Consider the following 20,424-nt stretch of genomic DNA (forward strand, 5'->3'; position numbering starts at 1 on the left):
ATTAGATGTTCCAATGTCAAATTCCAAGTAAACAGAAACATTTTCGTCAACCCTTTTTTCTCAAGTTCAAAGTATATAATTATGAGAATTTAAGTAAATATATATGGCGAAACTTATTCTTGATAATAGTATCGAAAAATAAATTTGCATTGTGCATTATCATGAATCATTAATTAATCATATTATTGTAAAGGTCAGAATCAAATTGGAAGTTTTTAAGAAATATTATATTTATAGTAACAATGGTTATAGTCATTTTATAATTAAATTTATTCATAAATTTGTTCCAATTCTTCTTGGTAATAAAAAAATATCTTTATAATAGGCATAAACTATCCATTGTTAACAAAAAGGAAGGATACATTCTATATATTTATTTTTACAATTTTTGTTTTGTCAAATCATCGTTTTTGTTTTGAATATTATCACACATTTATTTCATACGTCTTATACAATTACAAAAAATACAAGATAAGAATTATCTTATTATTAGAAACTGCCTATACTTCATAACTGCCTAGATTTAACAAGAATACAATCACACATCGTTCATAAAAAAAAAACAAGCGTGATCATCATCATACATAACGAGGCTTAATTCACACGGTCGGCGGCGTATTAAGTTGAACTCAGTTCGATTTGAAATGCCCTCCAATACTTGGTAGCTGTGGCTCGATTGGCGGTTACCGGTGTAAGTTCGAAAGAGAAGGGAATGCGCAGAAGCACGTGGATTTGTTTAGACGACTGTCAAGCCCCTTTCGTAGCGCATTTACAAAGTCCGTGGGGTGCTTCCGGTAAGCCCCGTAGCTGGCGGCGCTTTCCCGATAAACGATACCGGGGGCCAACGGGGGCGACAAGATCCACTGTCTACCTCCCTTCTCTCTCCCATTCTTCCCGCCCATCCGTACCATCGTCTCTCTACCCCTGGGTCCCCTCTTTACCCACGACGGCATTACACCTCCAATGCAGAGACAGAGACAGCGACAGGGGCAGGGGAGTGACGATGGCGACGATGCCCGGCGAAACGAGCGATGGAGGAGGGGAAGACATCAACGGCGGACAAGGCCGCCATATTGAATCACTCTCGTTAATTTTTGCGCAGAGGCGGTGTGAATTTTTTCTCCTTGCGCGGAAGGTAGCAGCTCAAGGTTGGTGTCTGGGATTCGCGTATCGTCACGAACGTTTTCGCGGTTACTGCTGACACGCGTCATCCCCTGTCCATTTAATCAGACTCTCTTCCTCTCTTTCTCTGTGTATACGTACATATTTTGTTTTCGTGTTTGTTACAACACGGAGCTGGTTCAGCCACAGTTTAGAGGAAGCCGCGAGGGACATGGTTAAAACAATGCGCGCGTACGCCAGACGAAAAAGATTCACGAAAACATGCGGAAATCGCGCGTGTATGATCGCGAGGCGGTGAAGTGTGCTCGTGATAGGGAGGGACACTCAAGAGAAGTGAAGTGTATGCGTACACTGACTGCGGTATGTCGTGTGCGCCATGTCATTGTACGTAAGCGATAGTATAGAGTAATATATCGTAGTGGAGTGGAGTGAAGTGGAGTGGAAAGCGACCAGACCGCCTTGCCTGCCTAACTGTCTACCTAACAGCGTGCCTCTGTACCTGCTGCTTCTCTTGGTTGTCATCTTTGCCTGCTGCCTATCTACACTAGCCTCTACCTGTCTGATTGTGCCCCATTTGTACGTCCGTTTTATGTCCAGGAGTCGACTGACTTTGCATGTCAAGTCGATTTACACAAATTCGGATCAACCTTTTCATTGACCTCCTCTCAGGTACGTTGGTGCCTTCCTGAACGCGAGAGGCGTAGGCGTATGTGTGGGGGTCAAAATACTCCGTGCATTCGTTCCTTCGGAGAAGGTGCGATTATCAATGTAGTAGCAAATATGTTGTGCACGCGGAAATATAAAGAGTCGCGTGTCGCCGTTGTCGTGCGAGCTGGCGTCACACGTCGCCAGTCAGCGTTCGTGTATGTCTCGTTCGACACTCAGCCACCGATATTTTCAACTGCACGCCTGATTAACGCTAGAACTACCGACGATTAAAATATGAAATTTCTACCAAATAAAATTAAAGCGAAATTATACAATCAAAATAAAGACGGAATAACGGTATAACGGAAATAAAAAAATGCATCCCCATATACTTTATTAAAAATTACAAAAAGTTTCTAAAAATGCATCATTGTAAATTTATAAAATTTACAAAGAATTACGAATTTTGACAACTGTGGTACTTCTAGCGTTAACTATCATTGAATGATTCAAACTTTTTTCCTTGGAGTAATGAATTCCAATATTTTTATTGATAACGTAATGTTAGAATAATATATTCAGAATAGAAACATGGGACATCGAAGTACTGTTACATGATCATGTAGCTTTTTCTATTTTTACGGTTACTTTTCTAATCGTTTGCACGTGAGCTTGGTTAAATACAAGCGATAAAATATAGTTCCTGTTGTAATTAGTTCGTTTTTAAGTAATTTACTCGAAGACAAAATTAGAGTGCCGATTTATTATGACGGCGGAATACATTTATTAGGTTAAGTCGAAGAAAGTCAAAGATTGTCGTAGGTCGCTTTAAAATTCACACATTACACTTGTTTCATAGTTTTCAATTACAACATATGAAAACAAAATACAATTGAAAAGAATATGGACAATTTTTATAACGATTCATAACTGGAAATTAAAAAAAATATAATTATATTACATTTGTCGACAAAAATCAAATATCAATGCAATTATATATTACTTATTCTTCATTTATTATTTCCCCATTAGTAAAACAGTAATGTCATAAAACATGAATGAAAAATGTTGACATAAATTCTCGAGTTTAGAGATCCTTACACCGTCACGTGATCTGGAAAGTGTGCAAGGCGGGAGATCCGAGAGAAACTCCGTGAACTAGTTAATTCTTTGGCCATTAAGACAATCTAAAATCACATTCGCATAAGATACCACCATTTAAAAAAGACCTTCTTATTTATAGAAGCAATCATCAAATATCTCTCCGTTTAGAATCACATCAAAAACTGTGGAATAAAACATATAGATAATAGATCGTATTACCTAGAGGTCGCGCTTGGTTTCTTGATACAATAGTAATTACGAGATGCGTGGACGATATGAAATACGTTGCAAAAACATTGCAACTCCTTCGTCCCTCTGGTCGGCAAGGCCGGCAGTGGGGACTCCGTCGAAAAATCGATTTCCCGTAGGGCATAAGGGTGCGAGGGAGGAGTGAGGGAAAGGGAGAGAAGTACGGAGACGAAATTCGGGAAAATCCGCAGAGAGAGAGAAACGAGTGAGAGAGAGAGAGATTTGTAGGGAAGGGAGTACGGAGGAAAAGAGAAAGAGAGATTGGTTTCTAGCCCGTTCCCGATGCCGTTCGTGTGGGTGAGTGGCTGACTCGTGTGGTAGGGGGTAGAGAGACCCGGGACAGGGGAGTGAGGGGAGAAATAATTAATGTGCGACCGTACCTCTCCCCTCGCAGTACTGGGCACCCTTCTCCCCCTTCCACAGTCTTGTACCGCTACGCTTAGCTGCCATTGTGCCGAGACGCCACTTCCGAAGCATCAAATTCAATTCTTCGATTTTCGTCACCGCCATCAAATTCTTCCTTCCGAGATACAAGTTTTCGGTAAAGAAAGATTGAAAGGAAAGGGCACGCAGTGTATAGTGCTGCCGGCAGCCTCAGCAAAGCGCGCCAATATCCTCGTGCACGATCTCGAACCACCGATATATTCCCTTTGAACGTCTTTGAATATCACGAGAGGTTAGGTTAGAACATTTGCTTCCGTGGATATCGGCCGATCGCCTTGCAAACCGAACACGATCTTTTTATCAACCGTTTTAAGTACCGCGAAATTAATCGCGTTACCGGTGGTGCTCTACTGTGGTGTTGTGATTGCGTCCTTTGCAAGCGGAGACGCAACTTGCCTTTGAAATAAAAAGAGGGAAGAGCAGAGAACCACGATGCTCCGGTGCATATGAAACGGAATGGTCGAACGGAAATTTTTGGTAACCCAGTTATTTTTATTCCGCGCTGTGAATCTTTTTCTATGAGCTTTGAAATCATTTCGGTATCATGAAACGCTCTGTCTCATTACTTTCGTAGTCTCATCTTGTCCTTTGTAATGTTTTTTTTTTTATTCTTTTTTTCTAGTCCTTTGTAAGTGTATACGCATTCGTCGTGTGTGTCGTTATTGTTACAGAATCGATCGAATCGAAACGAACCACATAAATCGTGTTATAAATAAGCACTTGTGTGTTTTTGTAGAGTTGCTGAATTTGAAAGAATGGAAGCCATGGATTTGGACGGGGATGCGGTTGTTGACTTGAGTGTTAGGTAAATTGAAAGAAACTTCGACTTTTTCCCTCTCTTTTTTTTAAATTTTGTGTTGGTTGATTATAATGTTGTATATTGATACAGGGTTGAGAACTATGTCAGTATTAAGTTGCTGTTGTTTACGTCATTCTGATTACGGAATAAGGCTACTGTTTTACATTATAGTTATGAAAACTGGATGTTAATAATGCATTGTAATATTTTATGATAACATACCTTTTAAAGAAAACAAGTTCTTATCACTAATGTAAAATAGAAGTTCTTACATAAAAGTAGATTATTCTTTTTTCAAATGAAATTCTTTACAGTCCTCACTCTTTATTTGATATATATAGTTTTATTTTTTTTTTTTATTACATTATAAAATTTATCATAATATCAGTTTTGTCACTAAGTAATGTGTGTTTTCAGCAGCAGTAGCAGGAGAAATTCTCCATCGATAACTGTTAACTCTGGTGATGTAGGAGTTCCATTAGATTTAGGTGTCCACTTTTCTTCAAGTCCTAATGTGGACAACAACATGCCAGAAGCACGTAATATTCAGAATGCAGCAAGAGGCATTTTGGCTCCCAAGTCTGGCGATGATAGGAAAACTCGTCGTAATCTTAGACCTAGAATTGAAATAAGTTATGCAGAAACTCCTGATGAACGTAGAATAAATGGTTATGTGAATGGAAATGCAGACAGCGATGAAGGTTAATTAGAAAAATAGTATAATTATTTATAATTTCAGTACTATGCCTAAATATATTCCTTTCTTACATAAGTATACCTAATAACATTAAAAACTTCTATCTATTAGGTGATATGCCTCCTTTGCCTCCAATAAAAGAATTATCATCGGATGAGTTGGCTGAACGTGAGAGAACACTTAGAAAGTTAAGAGAGGAACTTAGATCTGAGGAAATGAAATTGGTATTACTGAAGAAATTAAGGCAATCTCAGCAACTGAAAGAGAACATTGCTGCTGTCCCTAAAGTACCAAGTAAATTACCTCCACCAGTTACAGTACAACCAGCTCCTCATAGGTAATATTCTACTTGAATTTTGTTGCATACATGTATAATAAAACGTATGTTTACGTCCGATTATCGAAGTAACGTACCTGTTTCCAGTCATAGGACAGGCAAGGCACCACCACCTTTGCTTAGGGGACAACCTGCACCCAGTAGAAGCAGTAGTTTACATGCACCACCACCTGGAATGTTATTACCTCCCACAGTTGGACGAAGTTCTACTTCTAGTACTGGAATGCCACCTAACATGGTCATACCACAACCACCTCATCCTAGAGGCAGGCCACCTAGTGCGACACCAAATGTGTCAAATTATCATGCACCTGCAGACAGAACTGAGAGGTCCACGAAAGATCCAACACCCACTCCAGCACATCAAGTAAGTAAGGTACAAAATATCATTTATTATTTTATATATATATAGAATTTTTATGAATAAATATTCAAAGTATTATACTTTATATGTATATATTATATTTTACAAATACTTGTTTACATTATTTGTGAACTATGTAAATAACCATAATTGTGTTTTTGTAAACACAAAGCTGCTTGTTGGACCTCAAGAAAATAAAACCACCGCATCCTTAAGCACACCTGTGATTTCAGAGCAGGTATATCCACTAGTCAAAGTATATGTTTAGTCTCTTGTCAATCTAACTTTTTATTAAATATTGTGTCGACTTTCTGTTGTCTTCCTAACAGTCACAGCATTTTGTGTTTCTATATTTAATCCACTTATACTTCCATTTTCCTTCCTGTCTCTTCTTTTCTTTTTGTTTCTGTATTTCTTGTAACATTAATATTTTATTTTATAGAGAATTTACAATCGAATTTATTAAAGACCTTGTCTTTTTCTATAAATCTAATGTTTATTTTTAAAACCACAGGAAAGACCAAGGGATGATAATCAGACACCTGCACAACGTCAGGCTGCTGCTAAATTGGCTTTAAGAAAACAACTCGAAAAGACCTTGTTACAAATACCGCCTCCGAAACCTCCGCCACCGGAGATGCACTTCGTGCCAAATCCGTCTAATACGGAATTTATATACTTGGTGGGTCTGGAGCATGTAGTTGATTTTATCACTAAAGAACCAGCTATTCCACCACCTCCAGAACCGTTTGAGTGTACTCAATGTAAAACGGATTTCACACCAGTGTGGAAATGGGAAAAGCCTGTGACTGGTGGTAAAAAGGAAGGTCCAAGAGGGCAACATGCAACTTTCCAAAGACCTCCAGCAGGTCGTGATCCTCGAGTTATATGCGAACATTGTGTAACGACCAATGTTAAAAAGGCTCTTAAAGCAGAGCATACTAATCGGTTGGTAAACTTTAAATTTACAAAATAGAAATTTAATGATATATCTTATTAAGATGATTAACACGATGTATGTATTTAAAGGTTAAAAACAGCATTTGTAAAAGCACTGCAGCAGGAACAAGAAATAGAGCAAAGGTTGGCGCAAGCAGCGTGCCCTAGCCCAGACCCACCAGCTCCTAAACCAGTTCCTAAAGCAGCTACTCCTACGAGAAGAGTAGCAACACCGCCAGCCCCTCCACCGCAAGTTCCACCGGCACCGACACTAGCACCAACTCCACCAGCACCCAAGTTACAAGAGCATCCTCTTGTTAAATTGGCAGAAAGCGGAAAATTCAGCCCACATCACGCTGCTGCGGCTGCCTTACAACAACAGTTGCTCAGAGGTAATTTCCAAATACTTTCCTGTTGAAAAATTTACATGTCGCGTGTTAAAAATAAAAATGTGGTCGATCCTATTTTCAGAACTGGCAAAAAATCCTGTACCAGGCCTGCCACCTCATCAACCTCTTCCTGCTCACATGATGCCACCATTTACCTCGATATTATATCCCTACCAAATAGCAATGGCGCAAGCTGGCGGAAAAGGTCTCGCAGAATTACAACGACAAGCGGCAGACTTGCAACGCCAATATTTGCTTGATATGATTCCATCACAAGCATCTCAAGCACAGGGCAACCAGGCACCACCTCGAGCCCATCCACATAATTGGAAAACGTAACCGGACGCATTTAAAGATCGACCATTAAACACAAATAAATAAAACTGTGCAGAACTGTGTTAGAAAATATTGAGAAATAAGGATACTCGTATTCTTTTTCCATGATAATGTACTAAATGGAAATTTTTCAATGGAGTGTGATTGTTACACTTTCATGACAGTTTTAGAATAATGTACCGATCTGTGTACGATTGGTATCTTTATTTACAATATGAAGCTCAAACTTGGAACAATGGAACAAGACACTTCCTGTATTATTGTGAAAATGGAAGAATTTTAACCATCATTTTGTGGATATGCATTGACGTGTGAGTGTGAGTTTTGATTGTTGCCCGGAAGGTTCGATGTTTTGTCGTCTCGAACAAATCTAAACTTTCAGTTAATAATACACAAATGATAATTAGCGCAATTCCCTTGGTGATTTTCAAAGGGAGAGAGAGAATTAAATGTTCACGTTTAACTCAAAGGTCAACAATTAAAAAATTCTCTAATTGGTTTCTTCTAAGAGCAATATCTGTTATTTTGTTTTTCGTGCTACATTATGTTGGTACTAACAATATTGCAAAAGAATAATAGGTGAATGTCAATCAAAGTAAGTGCATAATAACTTGGACGCACATAAATGAATATAATTGCTTCAATTATTACATTATATATATTGTATCTACATAAAGAACCAAGTGGACATTTATAAGGCACTAAAGACAGTACTAAGTGTTACATGATCATAAAAAAAATTGGTTGATCCACAATAGTAGACATAATCGGAGAGGAAGAGAGTGAACGAACGAGCGAGAGAGGGAAAGAAAGAAAGTGAGAATGAGAAAGTGAACACGTATAAGTACGTGAGGTAAAGTAAAATTGAGAAGAAAATGGGATCTTTTTTAGACCCTTGATATATTATAGTTAAGCCAACCTTTGTCGCTGGTTTGAATAATTTTTTTAACCATCAGCGGTACCTGTGCTATGTGTATATCTCTTTATTTTCTTCAAACTGTGAGTATTTTTAAGACAATTATAATAATTACGAAAGAAAAAAGTGCGAGAGCAAGAGCGAATGAGAGAGAAAGTTGTAGATTACTGATGAGAGAAAACGAAAAAGAAACAAACAATCTTTATAAAAAAAATGTGTGTCACTGATATTGCGAAAAAAACGAATGTGGGTGTGATAGCGATGTTTTCCGTTTTTTTCTTTTTTTATTTTTCTTTTTTTGTCGTTATTACGGAAGAACAGAGAATGAGTATTCAACATGTTTAAAAGAATAGATAGAGTGACACGAATGTCATTCGCGCACAAATCGTAGGAATTTCGTGATAAGACTTTTTCAGGCTCATTTTGATGCAGGATGTATTTAAAAAAGGAAAAGTAAAAAAGTAAAAAAAAAAAAGACGTGGAACGAAGAAGAATATATAAAAAAAATGGAGAAAAGAAAGAAAGAAAATCTATCGATTAAGATGTAAATTACTAATGATAGCGCGATTGATTTCATGTGTCACGTTGATGTAAAAGTATTTAATGAATTTAAACAGATCGTATGTATCCGAAGTTTTTCCTGAAGGAAGAAACAAAAGAAAAACGATTTATGTGGCAGATCGCCGAATTTTTATGAAATCCTCTCTTCTGAAAAAAAGAACAAAACGAAAAAAAAAGTTTATCTGCACATTAAAAAGAGAAAAAGAAAAAAGAAAGAAAGAACGAGTTTAACAAAGCAAAATCTCTCCGGCACACATCCCAAGCAATACTTATTACCACTTCCACTTTTAAATAATCTGATTTTTCATTGATTACCGGCTAATTAACCGATCTTGGTCACAATTTCCGAATCACTAAATATATAGTTAACTGTAGTCTTGATATTTCTCGGTATATGATACAAGTTAATAAACTAAAAATAGCATAATCAATCTCTCTTTGTACTACGTGATAGATTTTGAACTCATACTTGATATACATGTACACCGTAATAAGTCTATCGATCGCATAATAGATCAAGATCTGTGTTTTTTGTGTAAGAAGAATCGAAGTAATGTCATTGTTGTCAATTGTCATTTTTGCCAGGACGCTACCGCTGTCATTCTCTTGATCGTAAACAAAAGAAAAAATAGACAAAAAAAAAAATGAAAAAGAAATGTAGAAACGAAAAAAAGCGGAGTATTTCATCGTTACGATCACACATATGAAGCGAGGGAGTGCATGGTATCTTAACGCACAAGAATCATATACAATCGATATATCTTAATTTAATTATTGTATCTTATTAATTATTTGTAACATACATCTATGTCTTCACCTTCTTAATTTCATAAATTTTACATTAAGTTAAAAATACATTAAGTTAAAAATAGTGAGAATATTTTAACCCTAAATTGGCATCGTTGGGCCTTACTTTGGGTAACCTATGACGGAAAGGTTTTGAGTTAAGTTATTTAATTTCAAAATACATCATTATAGTATTTGTAAGACACTTTATTGTAAAATATGTTTGCTTTAGTTTATACTCCGTATATTGTGTGATAAATATAATCAGTTTATCGCACAAGATGCAAAATATCAAAGAAAATTGATTACATTAACATTTAATAATTTACCTTAAATTTTTGGACCAAACGATATTTGTATATAAAGGATTATTTCTAAATTTATTGCTATTATCATATTATGTATATACCAGATATCTGCGTTTTGTTACCAACCTCCCTTTCTTCAACAAATGTATAATTGTTCCATTAAGAAAAAAGAAACAGAATAAAAGAAAAAGTGAAGATGCATGCAGCATCGTCAATCTCATGACTGCCGAAATCACGTAAGACGTTTCGCGTGATCGACGATTTATCAGATTGATCGTCGATTACGATTGCTTTGAATTTTACGCGATAGTGGGAGAACGTTCAAAATAATTACATTGCATTTTTTCACATGGTAACGCGAAACGAGTGTTCGAAAAGAAAAGAACGAATAACGCAAACAACAAAAGAAAAGAAATGAAAATGAAAAAACAACTAATACGTTTCTTCCTATCTTCCTTTCTAGTCTTGTCTTTCACCTCTGTGTGGTGCTGATTTAAGAATTGAAAGTACTCTGTAGTACGAAAGTATAATTTTATATTCTAAACAGGAAAGAAGAAAATGGAAAAAATGAGGAAAAAATGGAAACAAATTTTTTTCGCTTCGAGAAGAATACGGAAAAACAAATGAAGGAAAAAAACACATATACTGCATTTGCAGGGCGGTAGTGTAAAATATATGGAATAAGAAACAACAAAGAAAACGAAACGAATCCAAGTTTCGATCTGATATATAGGTAAAGCAATATAGAACTTCGAACATCGCGGAATAGTATTCTATATAAAGTATTTGGAACAGAAAATAAAATGTGTAAACGAAAACGAGGTCCGATATTTCGTGGGGACACAGAAAACACGCTGAAATGATTCGAAAAAGAACATGTGAAAACGGAAAATACAAATTAAGAATGTACAAAATGGTTTGTTAGGCACATTATTAAATTTATTACGTCTAAAGATAGAAAAGAAGAGAAATGAAACTGAATTCAAATGATTGTATCTTTTAAGTCTGACTACCTGATGAGAATCTCTGCCCCCACAATTTATAGGATTAGTAGTTTTAACAAAAAAAAAAAAAAAAAGTACAGATTACCGAATACTCTGGAGACTACACGAATAAAGCTTATCAATGATTGTATCTCGAGTGATGATTTATTATTTGTACTCTCGAAAAACGTTGTCAGCTTTTAATGTTACATGTAAAAGAAAAAAATGAATGAAAAAAAACAAAGTGAAAACAAATCCGTCGAAGAGAAGAATTTTCTCGAAGCAAGTGTTTGTGTCATTTTCGTGCGTTTCGAATCTCGACGAGACACTTTTGTAAATGTGTAACTTATCGAACCGTCTGTGTTACTTCTTGTCTATCGCTTGGACAGTAACTCGCGTAACTCGAACACGTTTTCGATAATCGTTAAGATACCTATAAAGCGGCGGATTAAATGGCCTGCGATCGTTTAGTCTTTAGGAGGTACCATTAATTTTTTACTATGTTTGTACATTGATCTATGAACGCTCAAGAATTTCGTCATTACAAACTCTAATACTCCTTTTGTTCTTATTATCTTTTTTTTATTGATTCTTTTTTCTCTGTACACGGACACGTTTTCTCATCGTTGAGCCTTAGTACAAAGATATCGGACGATGTAATGGTTCCCTTTCCGTTGTTACACTCTCCTCTGCAATGAATCCGCTATGTTGCTTTTCCTCTTCATACGCCGTCCCGCAAATGAAAACGAAGCATGCGTTTTTTAGCCATGTTCTAGCACGAGTTCAGGTACGATTTTATCGCTGCGTCTCGTTTCTCGCACTGCCCTGGCCGGTACGAAATGTAACGTGGCAAAAAATTGAAACTGGGGACCAGTTTAGCAAGTCGAAAGATAAGCGCTATATTTAGAAACTCGGCGTAAAACTTTCAACTTATGCAAGAATACGATACCGATTTAGTTAGCCTACGCGAACTTGCCTTCTTTCCTGTTGCGTTACTATTTTCTACGAATTCCTTTTCCTGCTTTGTATCCTAGTGTGATTATAGTATATATTTAGTCACGATATATAGTACATATCGCTGCAGAGAGATGTATCTTCGTTTGTCACAATCTCTCTCTTTCTCTCTTATTTCTGGTTCAAAGTTTAGAAAGTATTACCATTTACGTACAGTGGTTGGCAAAAGTATTACAATAGTTGTCATGAAAAATTTTTATGGATATATTAGGTGCGTTATACGAAATTTGTCAAAACTGGTAGCACTGTAATGAGATATGATTATTGCGAATCTATTGGTAAAATTTGGAACCAATTTGAAAATTTATATAAAACTTACAAGATACACCAAAATAATTAAACAATTAGTTATTTATTATATTACTAAGCTACAATATTTTGTGGGATTATGTTTAACATTTGAGGAAAGGAAAAATATGATCCCTATTTTTGCTGATTTTCTGACTAATATTATGAATAATAGATTGTTTAATTACTTTGGTATATTTTTAACTTGTATATACATTTTTAAATTCCAAATTTTATTAATATAATCATAATTGTCGTATCATCTGATTATTAGACTACGGATTTTTATACAGATCCGTATTTTTACAAATCTAATTAAAGAAATGATATTTAAGTAGGAATTTTCATCTTTCAATTATTGTATATTATAATAAGTATACTTTGTTTTATAGCAACTATACTAACTAAATGATAGTTTTATAATAACTATACTTTGAATATGTTGCATGTCATATGCATCTCGTGCGTTTTTGCAATTTTAAATTTTCTATAAATGAATAAAAATTCGCATCCTACTCATTACAGTGCTAATGAAATTTCAAATTCTTTTGTATTGCGCGCATAATGTATTCATGAAGAGTCTCTATAAGTGTTCAATTATCTTCACGAGCCACTGTATAATGATTTATCCTGTTTTCTTATATTTCATAGAATCATTATTTTGTTTCAATTGAAACGCGGGAAACTAGGATTCATCAAGATATAGAGAAACAAATATTAATTTTGCTTCTCTACATTGAACTCGACCAGACATTTCTTAAAGTGTTTTGAGCAAAACGGATACAACGTCGGATGGTCGCAGGTTCGACAGGCCGCCGCGAGATGTGAACAGCATCGCAAGCTTTCACGACAACAGGATGCCCATAACTCAGGACCAGCTGCGGCGCAATTGTAGCAGTAACAGTCACCTGGAAAACGCAAAAAGAATTAATTGACCCATAGATGAAATTTGCGAATCGTTTATTTATAATCGGTACTCTTACCGATCTAATAAATTATATGAAAATAAGGTATAAACTATTAAACAAATTAGTAATTGCATGAAGCCAATTACGTGAATTACCGATAATGGCAATGAACTCCAGATCATGATGCTTTAGATTCAAACTCCATGGATAGCGTAAAATGGTAACTTTGATTATGTTTACTTTTTGACAATCTGATCCAATTGAATCATTGGAAAATTTAATTATTCGACATCCTTTATCTAGATTTCTTAATACGATGGGAAAATCATAGTAGAGTAAGTCGACATTTTGAGAATTTAAATACAATCACGCATTTCAACCTATCATTACTGCAATTCATCTACACTTTCATAATTAAGTGAGTTATAACCTTTTTCTCTGCTACGACATATTTTCATGACCTTAAAATTAATAACGAGTTGACTAATACCACTATGATTTATTACATTCATTTATTACACGTTACTTAATCTTACATTTATTGATTTTACATATTACTATCAAAAATGGTACTACATAGTGTTTTAATATTTTGAAATAGGCCCTCTTTGATAGTTATTCGACTTTTCTATCTGCCTCTTCATCTCGATTGCAATTCCATTACCTACGCAACGCACTTGCATCACGAGACACTTGACTCTTTACGTTAAATAAGCGTAACGCGAAAGGGGGAACAGAGGAACAGAAGCAAAGCGTATCGCGTATCATATATGCCGCACGTGTGTATTTTTCATGTAGTAACTGGTTCAGAATTGAGACAAATCGTTGTTCTTTTAGATACGACTAGTTCGATAATAGAACATTGCTTTTTATTCTGTCATAATAGTATCAGTTTATGATTCAACTTCCTACATTTTTTACAATCTGCATTGCCTATTTTCTAAAATAAAATAATTTCTAATCATTATTTATAGTAACAAGTAATTCAAATGAATTAAAAAATGAATATAGATATATATGCGGAAAAATTAAAGAGGTTTGATCCATTTATATATGAATGCAAATTTTAGTGAGGAAATTCAAGGTATACTGTCATCAGTAGTAATTCTATCTTCGATTAATTTTCCATTTTTAGGTTAGTAAAAATTCTATATTAGACTAATTTTTAACTAAAGGACTTCTACTTTTATCTGCACTAGGTAATTAAAATTAAGACTAATTTTATTAAGGTAAGTTTTTTTTAATATCTGCATATATACAATTTACCATCCAATGGTAATGAACGTGATTATGACGGCTTAGGTTGACTTAAATGTAAATACACACAATGGTATACTACAATAACATTGTTTAGCTGTTATGCAGAAAATGAAATCTCTTCAGTCTTTCACGTACTTCGTAGGAATCCAGCAGATTTGTGGCCAGGTTGTTGGAGTGGTTTTTCAGTCGTTGTTGATACAATTTGCTGCGTCGTAACATAAGCTAACAGCTTAAATTATAGTTATATAATATCAGAGAAAAAATTCCCTCTTTGATAATACCAAGATTCTGGATCAGTTCTAGATACAGAGACGAGCAAAAGTGTAAACACGCTCCGCTGATTTTATGTAGAAGACGATAATACGACTAATTTTTCAAGTAATCGGTAAAGATTAGGTAACAGTAACTACAAGCTGCATCTGATTAACAAAATGTAATAGTTCGTTTTCATTAACATTAATAATGTACAGAACATTTTACAAAAATGGATATCTCAAACCATGTTTACAGTTCTGCACTTTAATTATACTCGTCGAATTAAGGTTTCAACCTAGTATTTCGTCCACTTTCCTTTACTTTTTTTTAATGTTTTTAATTTACGAGGCATACTGTCAATTAAATTTTTAATTATTTGTGGTTCAATATTATACCATTCCTGTTGTGTTCTTTCCCATAATTCATGAACCCCTGAAGGTGGATTATTATATTTTGCCAGCCTTCTTTTCAAAATGGACCACAAATTTTCGATCGGATTCATATCCGGACTTTGTGCTGGCCACTTTATCACAGAAAAATTTTGATTTTCTAGCCAAGTTTTAACTATTTTCGCAGTATGCTTAGAATCCCCGTCTTGTTGAAATACTACTTCGCGTTCATTATATCCAATAGAATTAACTACAGAAGGTAAATTACTGTAGAATGGTCAAATAATGCTCTTTTCGCATTATACCTTCGATTCGAACCAAGGGACCAACACCTCTGTGAGTAAAGCAACCCCAACACATAATTGAGCCACCTCCAAACTTCATAGTTTGTTTTATACCACCTGGTTGATCATTATTCTCGGACGAAGTTCAATACCAGGACCTTCTGTCGGATTCGAATCTGTTAATTCTTGTTTCGTCACTCCATATAACTCTTTTCCAATCTCGTCCATTCGTTGTATTCTTTGTAGGTGTCAACAAATTGTTTTCGTAATTTAGTATTTTTGTTTGAAAGAGCTGGTTTACTGTCTTTTTTCCGAAATAAGTCGCGGTCTACCGTTTTGTGAAGAATTTGGTGCACTAACATACTTTTTTCTTATTCTTGCAACTGTCGTATGACTGACACCACATTTCTCTGCAATTTGCCACAACGACAAATCTTTATCACACAAACAAATAATACTGTTCTTTTTATCTTCACTAAGTGGCTTCATCTTGGATCAAGCATATCAAACTGAAAAGTAATCTAACAATGGTGTGGTACAGTTGACTGTGAAACAATGGACAATCAGTGCTTATTGACAGTTTCGTTTCCCTGACATTTACATTCTATCATAAATGTTTCTGACGAAACGTGCAAAACTTTAAACATTGTTTCAAAACACAATTATTATAAAATATTCTGTACATTATTAATGTTAATGAAAATGAACTATTACATTTCGTTAATCAGATGTAGCTTGTAGTTACTATTACCTAATCTTTACGGGTCACTTGAAAAATTAGTCGTAGTATCGCCTTTTACATAAAATCAGCGGAGTGTGTTTACACTTTTGCTCATCACTGCATATACAGTTTTAAATCTCAATTCTAATCTCGCAGTTTACATCTTCCTCAAAAGCAGCGAAGAGTGTGTTACAGCGTCACCTATGTGTGCATCTTTTCATCAAAAAAGAATACAGAATAAGAAAGAAAAGAGGTAAGGAGAAAAAACTTTATATTCAAAGAAAGCAAGCATGTTGTTAATTTTTCGCAGTTGTGTACATTCTAACTGAGATGATTAGAAGGTTAAATTATTGTTGCTCTGATTGTCGAAAGGTGAAAGGAGTGACGCGAGATGGCACAAATGCTCGGCCGATACAAATTATTGCGGACGTTAGACGAGGTTTCCTCTTGGAAAAGAATCGCAAGGACACGTGTGGTAAAAGTAAACGTTCCTCTTGATTTTCTGTTTTTGCACTGTCTGCTAGTTCTATGAAATTGGAATTTCCTTGGTCTAGAGATAATTCTAAGTATAACTAACGAACAAATTGAAATTTATTAAAATTGATCCCACATTCTCACATTGATTGCAGAATGTTATTCATCATCGATAAATTAGACACGTGTTTTTATTCAGTAGAATACGATTAAAGGCATTGATTCTTTGTTGTACAAGCAATTCTGATTTTTATGCATTTATGAGAAATTTTGAAGATGCAAAAATATACAGAGTGCATATCATATGCAAAAATATATTAAGTATATAAGGTATAGATATACTCTTTACAACATCTATTAAGTACAATTTTTCTACATAAATCCTATTTTTTAAATTACACGTATAAAATATGAATTTACATAAATTCTGTAGTCTACAAATATTTCTTTTAGATGAAGTCCTACATTCTTCAGAAAAGAATTTACTTTTTGCAGACTATTTTGTTAATATTTCCTAGAGTCAATTTCACGTTAGACTGTAATAATCATAATTTCTACAAAATTGCAAATAATTTTAAGCAGAAAAATTCATAATATATAAGTGAAGTATTTTTATGGTGATGAGAGATTAGTGAAAGTACATCTTCAAACTTTCAAACGACTGTCCTCCTTCGTCATGAGGGTTAATATTATGCCCGCATCTTCAAAGCAAAAGTAGAAACGTTTCCAAAGTAGTTAAACATCACTCCGCGGAAAGTGATTTATCGCGTCTCGGTGAATCACCATCGTTATAGGAACTGAATTTCATCGAATTTCAATCGCTTTCTATTCGATTCACTGCAATCCAATGCTGTCCATTTGATTCACGAAAGAATGTTCCCGAGCAATAATAATATGCAAACAATGTGCGTCTAGGAGTGGCGGTAATATATGTTTCGATTACGTTTAATAAAACCTTGCTAAGTAAATTATACAAGTGGTGTTAAAGTTGTTGTTAGTGAAAGTGTGCTGCCAGGCCGGTATCCAAGCCTTCAACCGCGAAGGGTTAATGTTACATTGCTTAAAATAATTAGAGCATCAGTTAGGGGAATGCTTTTATAAAGAAAATTAGGAACAATGATATACTATATAGAACATTTTTTATAAACTGGTTAGTTAAAAAAAAAACAAAAGATATTGTTTGATAAAATTTTTGTAGGTATTATTTTCTGTTATTATTATTTTGTTATTATTATACATTATGTCTTTTTACATTGGCGTACATATGCAACAGTGTAATTGTACTATTTACACAAAACAACTAGCCTATTAAAAACAATGAATAGAGAATAAAAAGAGATTTCATTTAGTCAGAATCGCATCAAAATGATGCACCTGCATTTTTCAATTACAAGAATGCACATGATTGCACAATAAAAGATTAGTTTATGCCTCAAACACATTCTTCGTCATTTCCGTCAGTCATTAAACTTTCCTTAAGACAGAAATTTACTACAAAAATTATTTTACTTTTTTCGTTATGACCCCCCCCCCCAAATGACCATAAACCTATATACGCTCACGTTCTCAAAGTAAAAGCAGAAATGTTTCCTAACCGGTACGAGCATCATTCCTGGGAAAGTGATTTATTGCGCCACGATGAATACGGTTGAATGCGAAAAAAATCAAGAGACAACGTTCGATCCAACGCTGCGCCGGATCTAATTCGTAGATTAACGCTCTCGCGCGTTTGTGTGCATTTAACGTGGGCAAACAATGTCTGGGAGTGGCTATGTCAAGGTCAGAATCTCTATTATACATCGCGCATAGTGGTATATGTTTTTCCATAACAGTGATTACGCCGGCTTTGTTGGAATGCAAAGATGTATGCATGTATTGATTTTACATGCGTGTGTGTACAGTGGCCCAAGAAAGTATTCAGACATTTGTAGAAAGCATTTATGAATATATCATATATTGAAATTTCATTACCACTGAAATGAGATTCGATTACAGATTACAGATTACAGATTATGATTACATCGGTAAAATTTGAAACAAATCTGAAAATGTACATACATAGAAGCTACAAGATATTCAGTACCAGTGAACATTTCGCGAAGATCATAAATGTATTTAAACAGTCAGTCATCCACTATTAATCAGTAAATTGCAGATATTTATACAAGTTCATATCTTTGTGAACCTAATTAAACAGACGTAAAATAGGTACAGTTTGTCTTCACCGACTAAATATTATGTTGTTTATTTTGGATATTTTATATATTTTTGACTATCATATACATTCTGCAAATATACAACCTTCAAATTTTCTATAAATACTTAAACATTCGCAATCTACTAATATGTTACAAAATTTTGTGGGGCCATCTTTAACACTTATTATTTATTTAAGGTAGCTATGCATGCTTTATATATACGTATTCATTTTTTACTGAAAATATACTTGCAATAAATGCCTTGTAACTTTTATACACATTTCAGATTGGTAAGTTCAAATACTTTCATGAGCAACTGTATACTGTATGTGTGTTTACGAGTGTACGTGCATAAAATTTTGGAATCCTTGGTCGATTACCTTCAGGACAGTCAACGGATCGTCTGGCCTCGGCTCTTCTGCATTCGAGACCCTCCTCGCCTTTCGGGCAAGACGTGTACAGCTCCTCGATCGAATTTTCACCGAATATTGCGTTAATCTGAAAGTTAATCGGATAAGCTTTATCGCATCCGCAAAACTAGCAATGCGCGTTTTCTTTTTTAATTCTGAATTCTAGGAAATATCGAGAAAGATTTAACGTGTAATTATTTATGCTATTTGAAATATGTAATGTAATGATCTAATTCTATATAATTATTATTCAATTTAAAATAATAGAATAGTGATACAATTTCTTGTTTTGACTTTTAAATGTTTACAGTTTTGTGTTGAAAAAAGAGTTAGATAAAATATTTGTTAGAACAATGTCTATTGATTTCTGCGTGGCATCCTTGTGGTTATTGCAATTCGGAAACATGTAATCGTGAGTACATAAATATTCTTCGATTACGATTTTCGTTACGCAACGAGAAGTGTCGAGAAGTGCCGGCACTTTTATCAGCCTCGTCCTTAGCGTGTTTATTCAATGCGCATGCGTATTTTTGTTAATTAGAGTGCAAAAGTCAAGATTCAAAAACATTTCTAAATCTGAATTTTTAATTTTACTTTCTCTAAAAAAAAAAAAAAAAAAGGAGAGAAAAATAATCACTCGACAAACAACATCACCGCGTCTGTCACTTGAGATTATACAATTTTTAAAAAATTACCTATCAAGAAAAAAAGAAAATAATGAAGAAGTTAATTATTATGATATGAAATAATGTAATCTGCTATACATCGCTTCTATTATTATTATTACATTGTTTTATGAAGACAGATAAAATTAAACTACTAAAGTTTTAATGTTTAAATCTTACTCGTTTAAACGCTCCAGGCTTGGAGAACATTTTAACCAATTTTGCTAGCGCGTTCTCCTCCGTGACGGTGCTGACATTTTCCTCGTGACAGTGGCCAGCCAGTATCAAGAACAAGCAACAAAGTAGCAGCAACGCACCGCGAGAATACATCACGTTGTCATGGAAACACGCGCGACGAAAAAAAAGCTCACACCTCGTCCTGGATAATTTAAAATCACAACTGGTGGTCAGGTGGCAGAGAAACGCACCGACAGTTTGACTTCTCCAGCGTATTTGCCTCCTGGAGGGGATATCCTACATTGCGGTACGAATACAAGATAGAGCCGAATCATAGCTAGTGATTAATAGCTAAAGCTCATATTCAAATTTGCTCCTGCAAATTAAAATAAATAGATT

General features: G+C 34.8%; 2 protein-coding genes and 1 long non-coding RNA gene across 19 annotated transcripts; 1 reads left to right on the forward strand and 2 right to left on the reverse strand.

The window, feature by feature from the left end:
- The first annotated feature begins 936 nt into the window (after window positions 1-936).
- On the forward strand, window positions 937-11,536 carry simj (transcriptional repressor p66-beta simjang). 17 transcript variants are annotated; one of them, XM_076617370.1, is made up of 10 exons: window positions 942-1,791; window positions 3,396-4,044; window positions 4,304-4,372; window positions 4,784-5,067; window positions 5,175-5,400; window positions 5,470-5,776; window positions 5,937-6,002; window positions 6,279-6,712; window positions 6,794-7,095; window positions 7,175-11,536. In XM_076617370.1, the coding sequence occupies exons 3-10, from the start codon at window positions 4,323-4,325 to the stop codon at window positions 7,429-7,431; spliced, it is 1,926 nt and encodes a 641-aa protein (XP_076473485.1). In that variant the 5' UTR covers window positions 942-1,791; window positions 3,396-4,044; window positions 4,304-4,322; the 3' UTR covers window positions 7,432-11,536. The 17 variants fall into 17 exon arrangements, with proteins under 17 accessions (XP_033197610.1, XP_033197612.1, XP_033197619.1 ...); XM_033341724.2 differs by having other exon boundaries at window positions 3,518-4,044; XM_076617379.1 differs by having other exon boundaries at window positions 942-1,148; window positions 3,518-4,044.
- Window positions 2,763-3,214, reverse strand: LOC143302503 (uncharacterized). The gene is made up of 2 exons (XR_013058084.1): window positions 3,094-3,214; window positions 2,763-2,957 (listed from the first exon to the last, which is right to left on the reverse strand). It is a non-coding gene; the product is annotated as an uncharacterized LOC143302503 (long non-coding RNA).
- On the reverse strand, window positions 9,046-20,308 carry LOC117160754 (uncharacterized). Its single transcript, XM_033341750.2, has 3 exons — window positions 20,029-20,308; window positions 19,154-19,271; window positions 9,046-13,192 (listed from the first exon to the last, which is right to left on the reverse strand). The coding sequence occupies exons 1-3, from the start codon at window positions 20,176-20,178 to the stop codon at window positions 13,002-13,004; spliced, it is 459 nt and encodes a 152-aa protein (XP_033197641.1). The 5' UTR covers window positions 20,179-20,308; the 3' UTR covers window positions 9,046-13,001.
- Between the last annotated feature and the right edge of the window lie 116 nt (window positions 20,309-20,424).

Source organism: Bombus vancouverensis, chromosome 1 (genome assembly GCF_051014615.1).
Source record: "Bombus vancouverensis nearcticus chromosome 1, iyBomVanc1_principal, whole genome shotgun sequence".
NCBI classification, from domain to species: domain Eukaryota; kingdom Metazoa; phylum Arthropoda; class Insecta; order Hymenoptera; family Apidae; genus Bombus; species Bombus vancouverensis.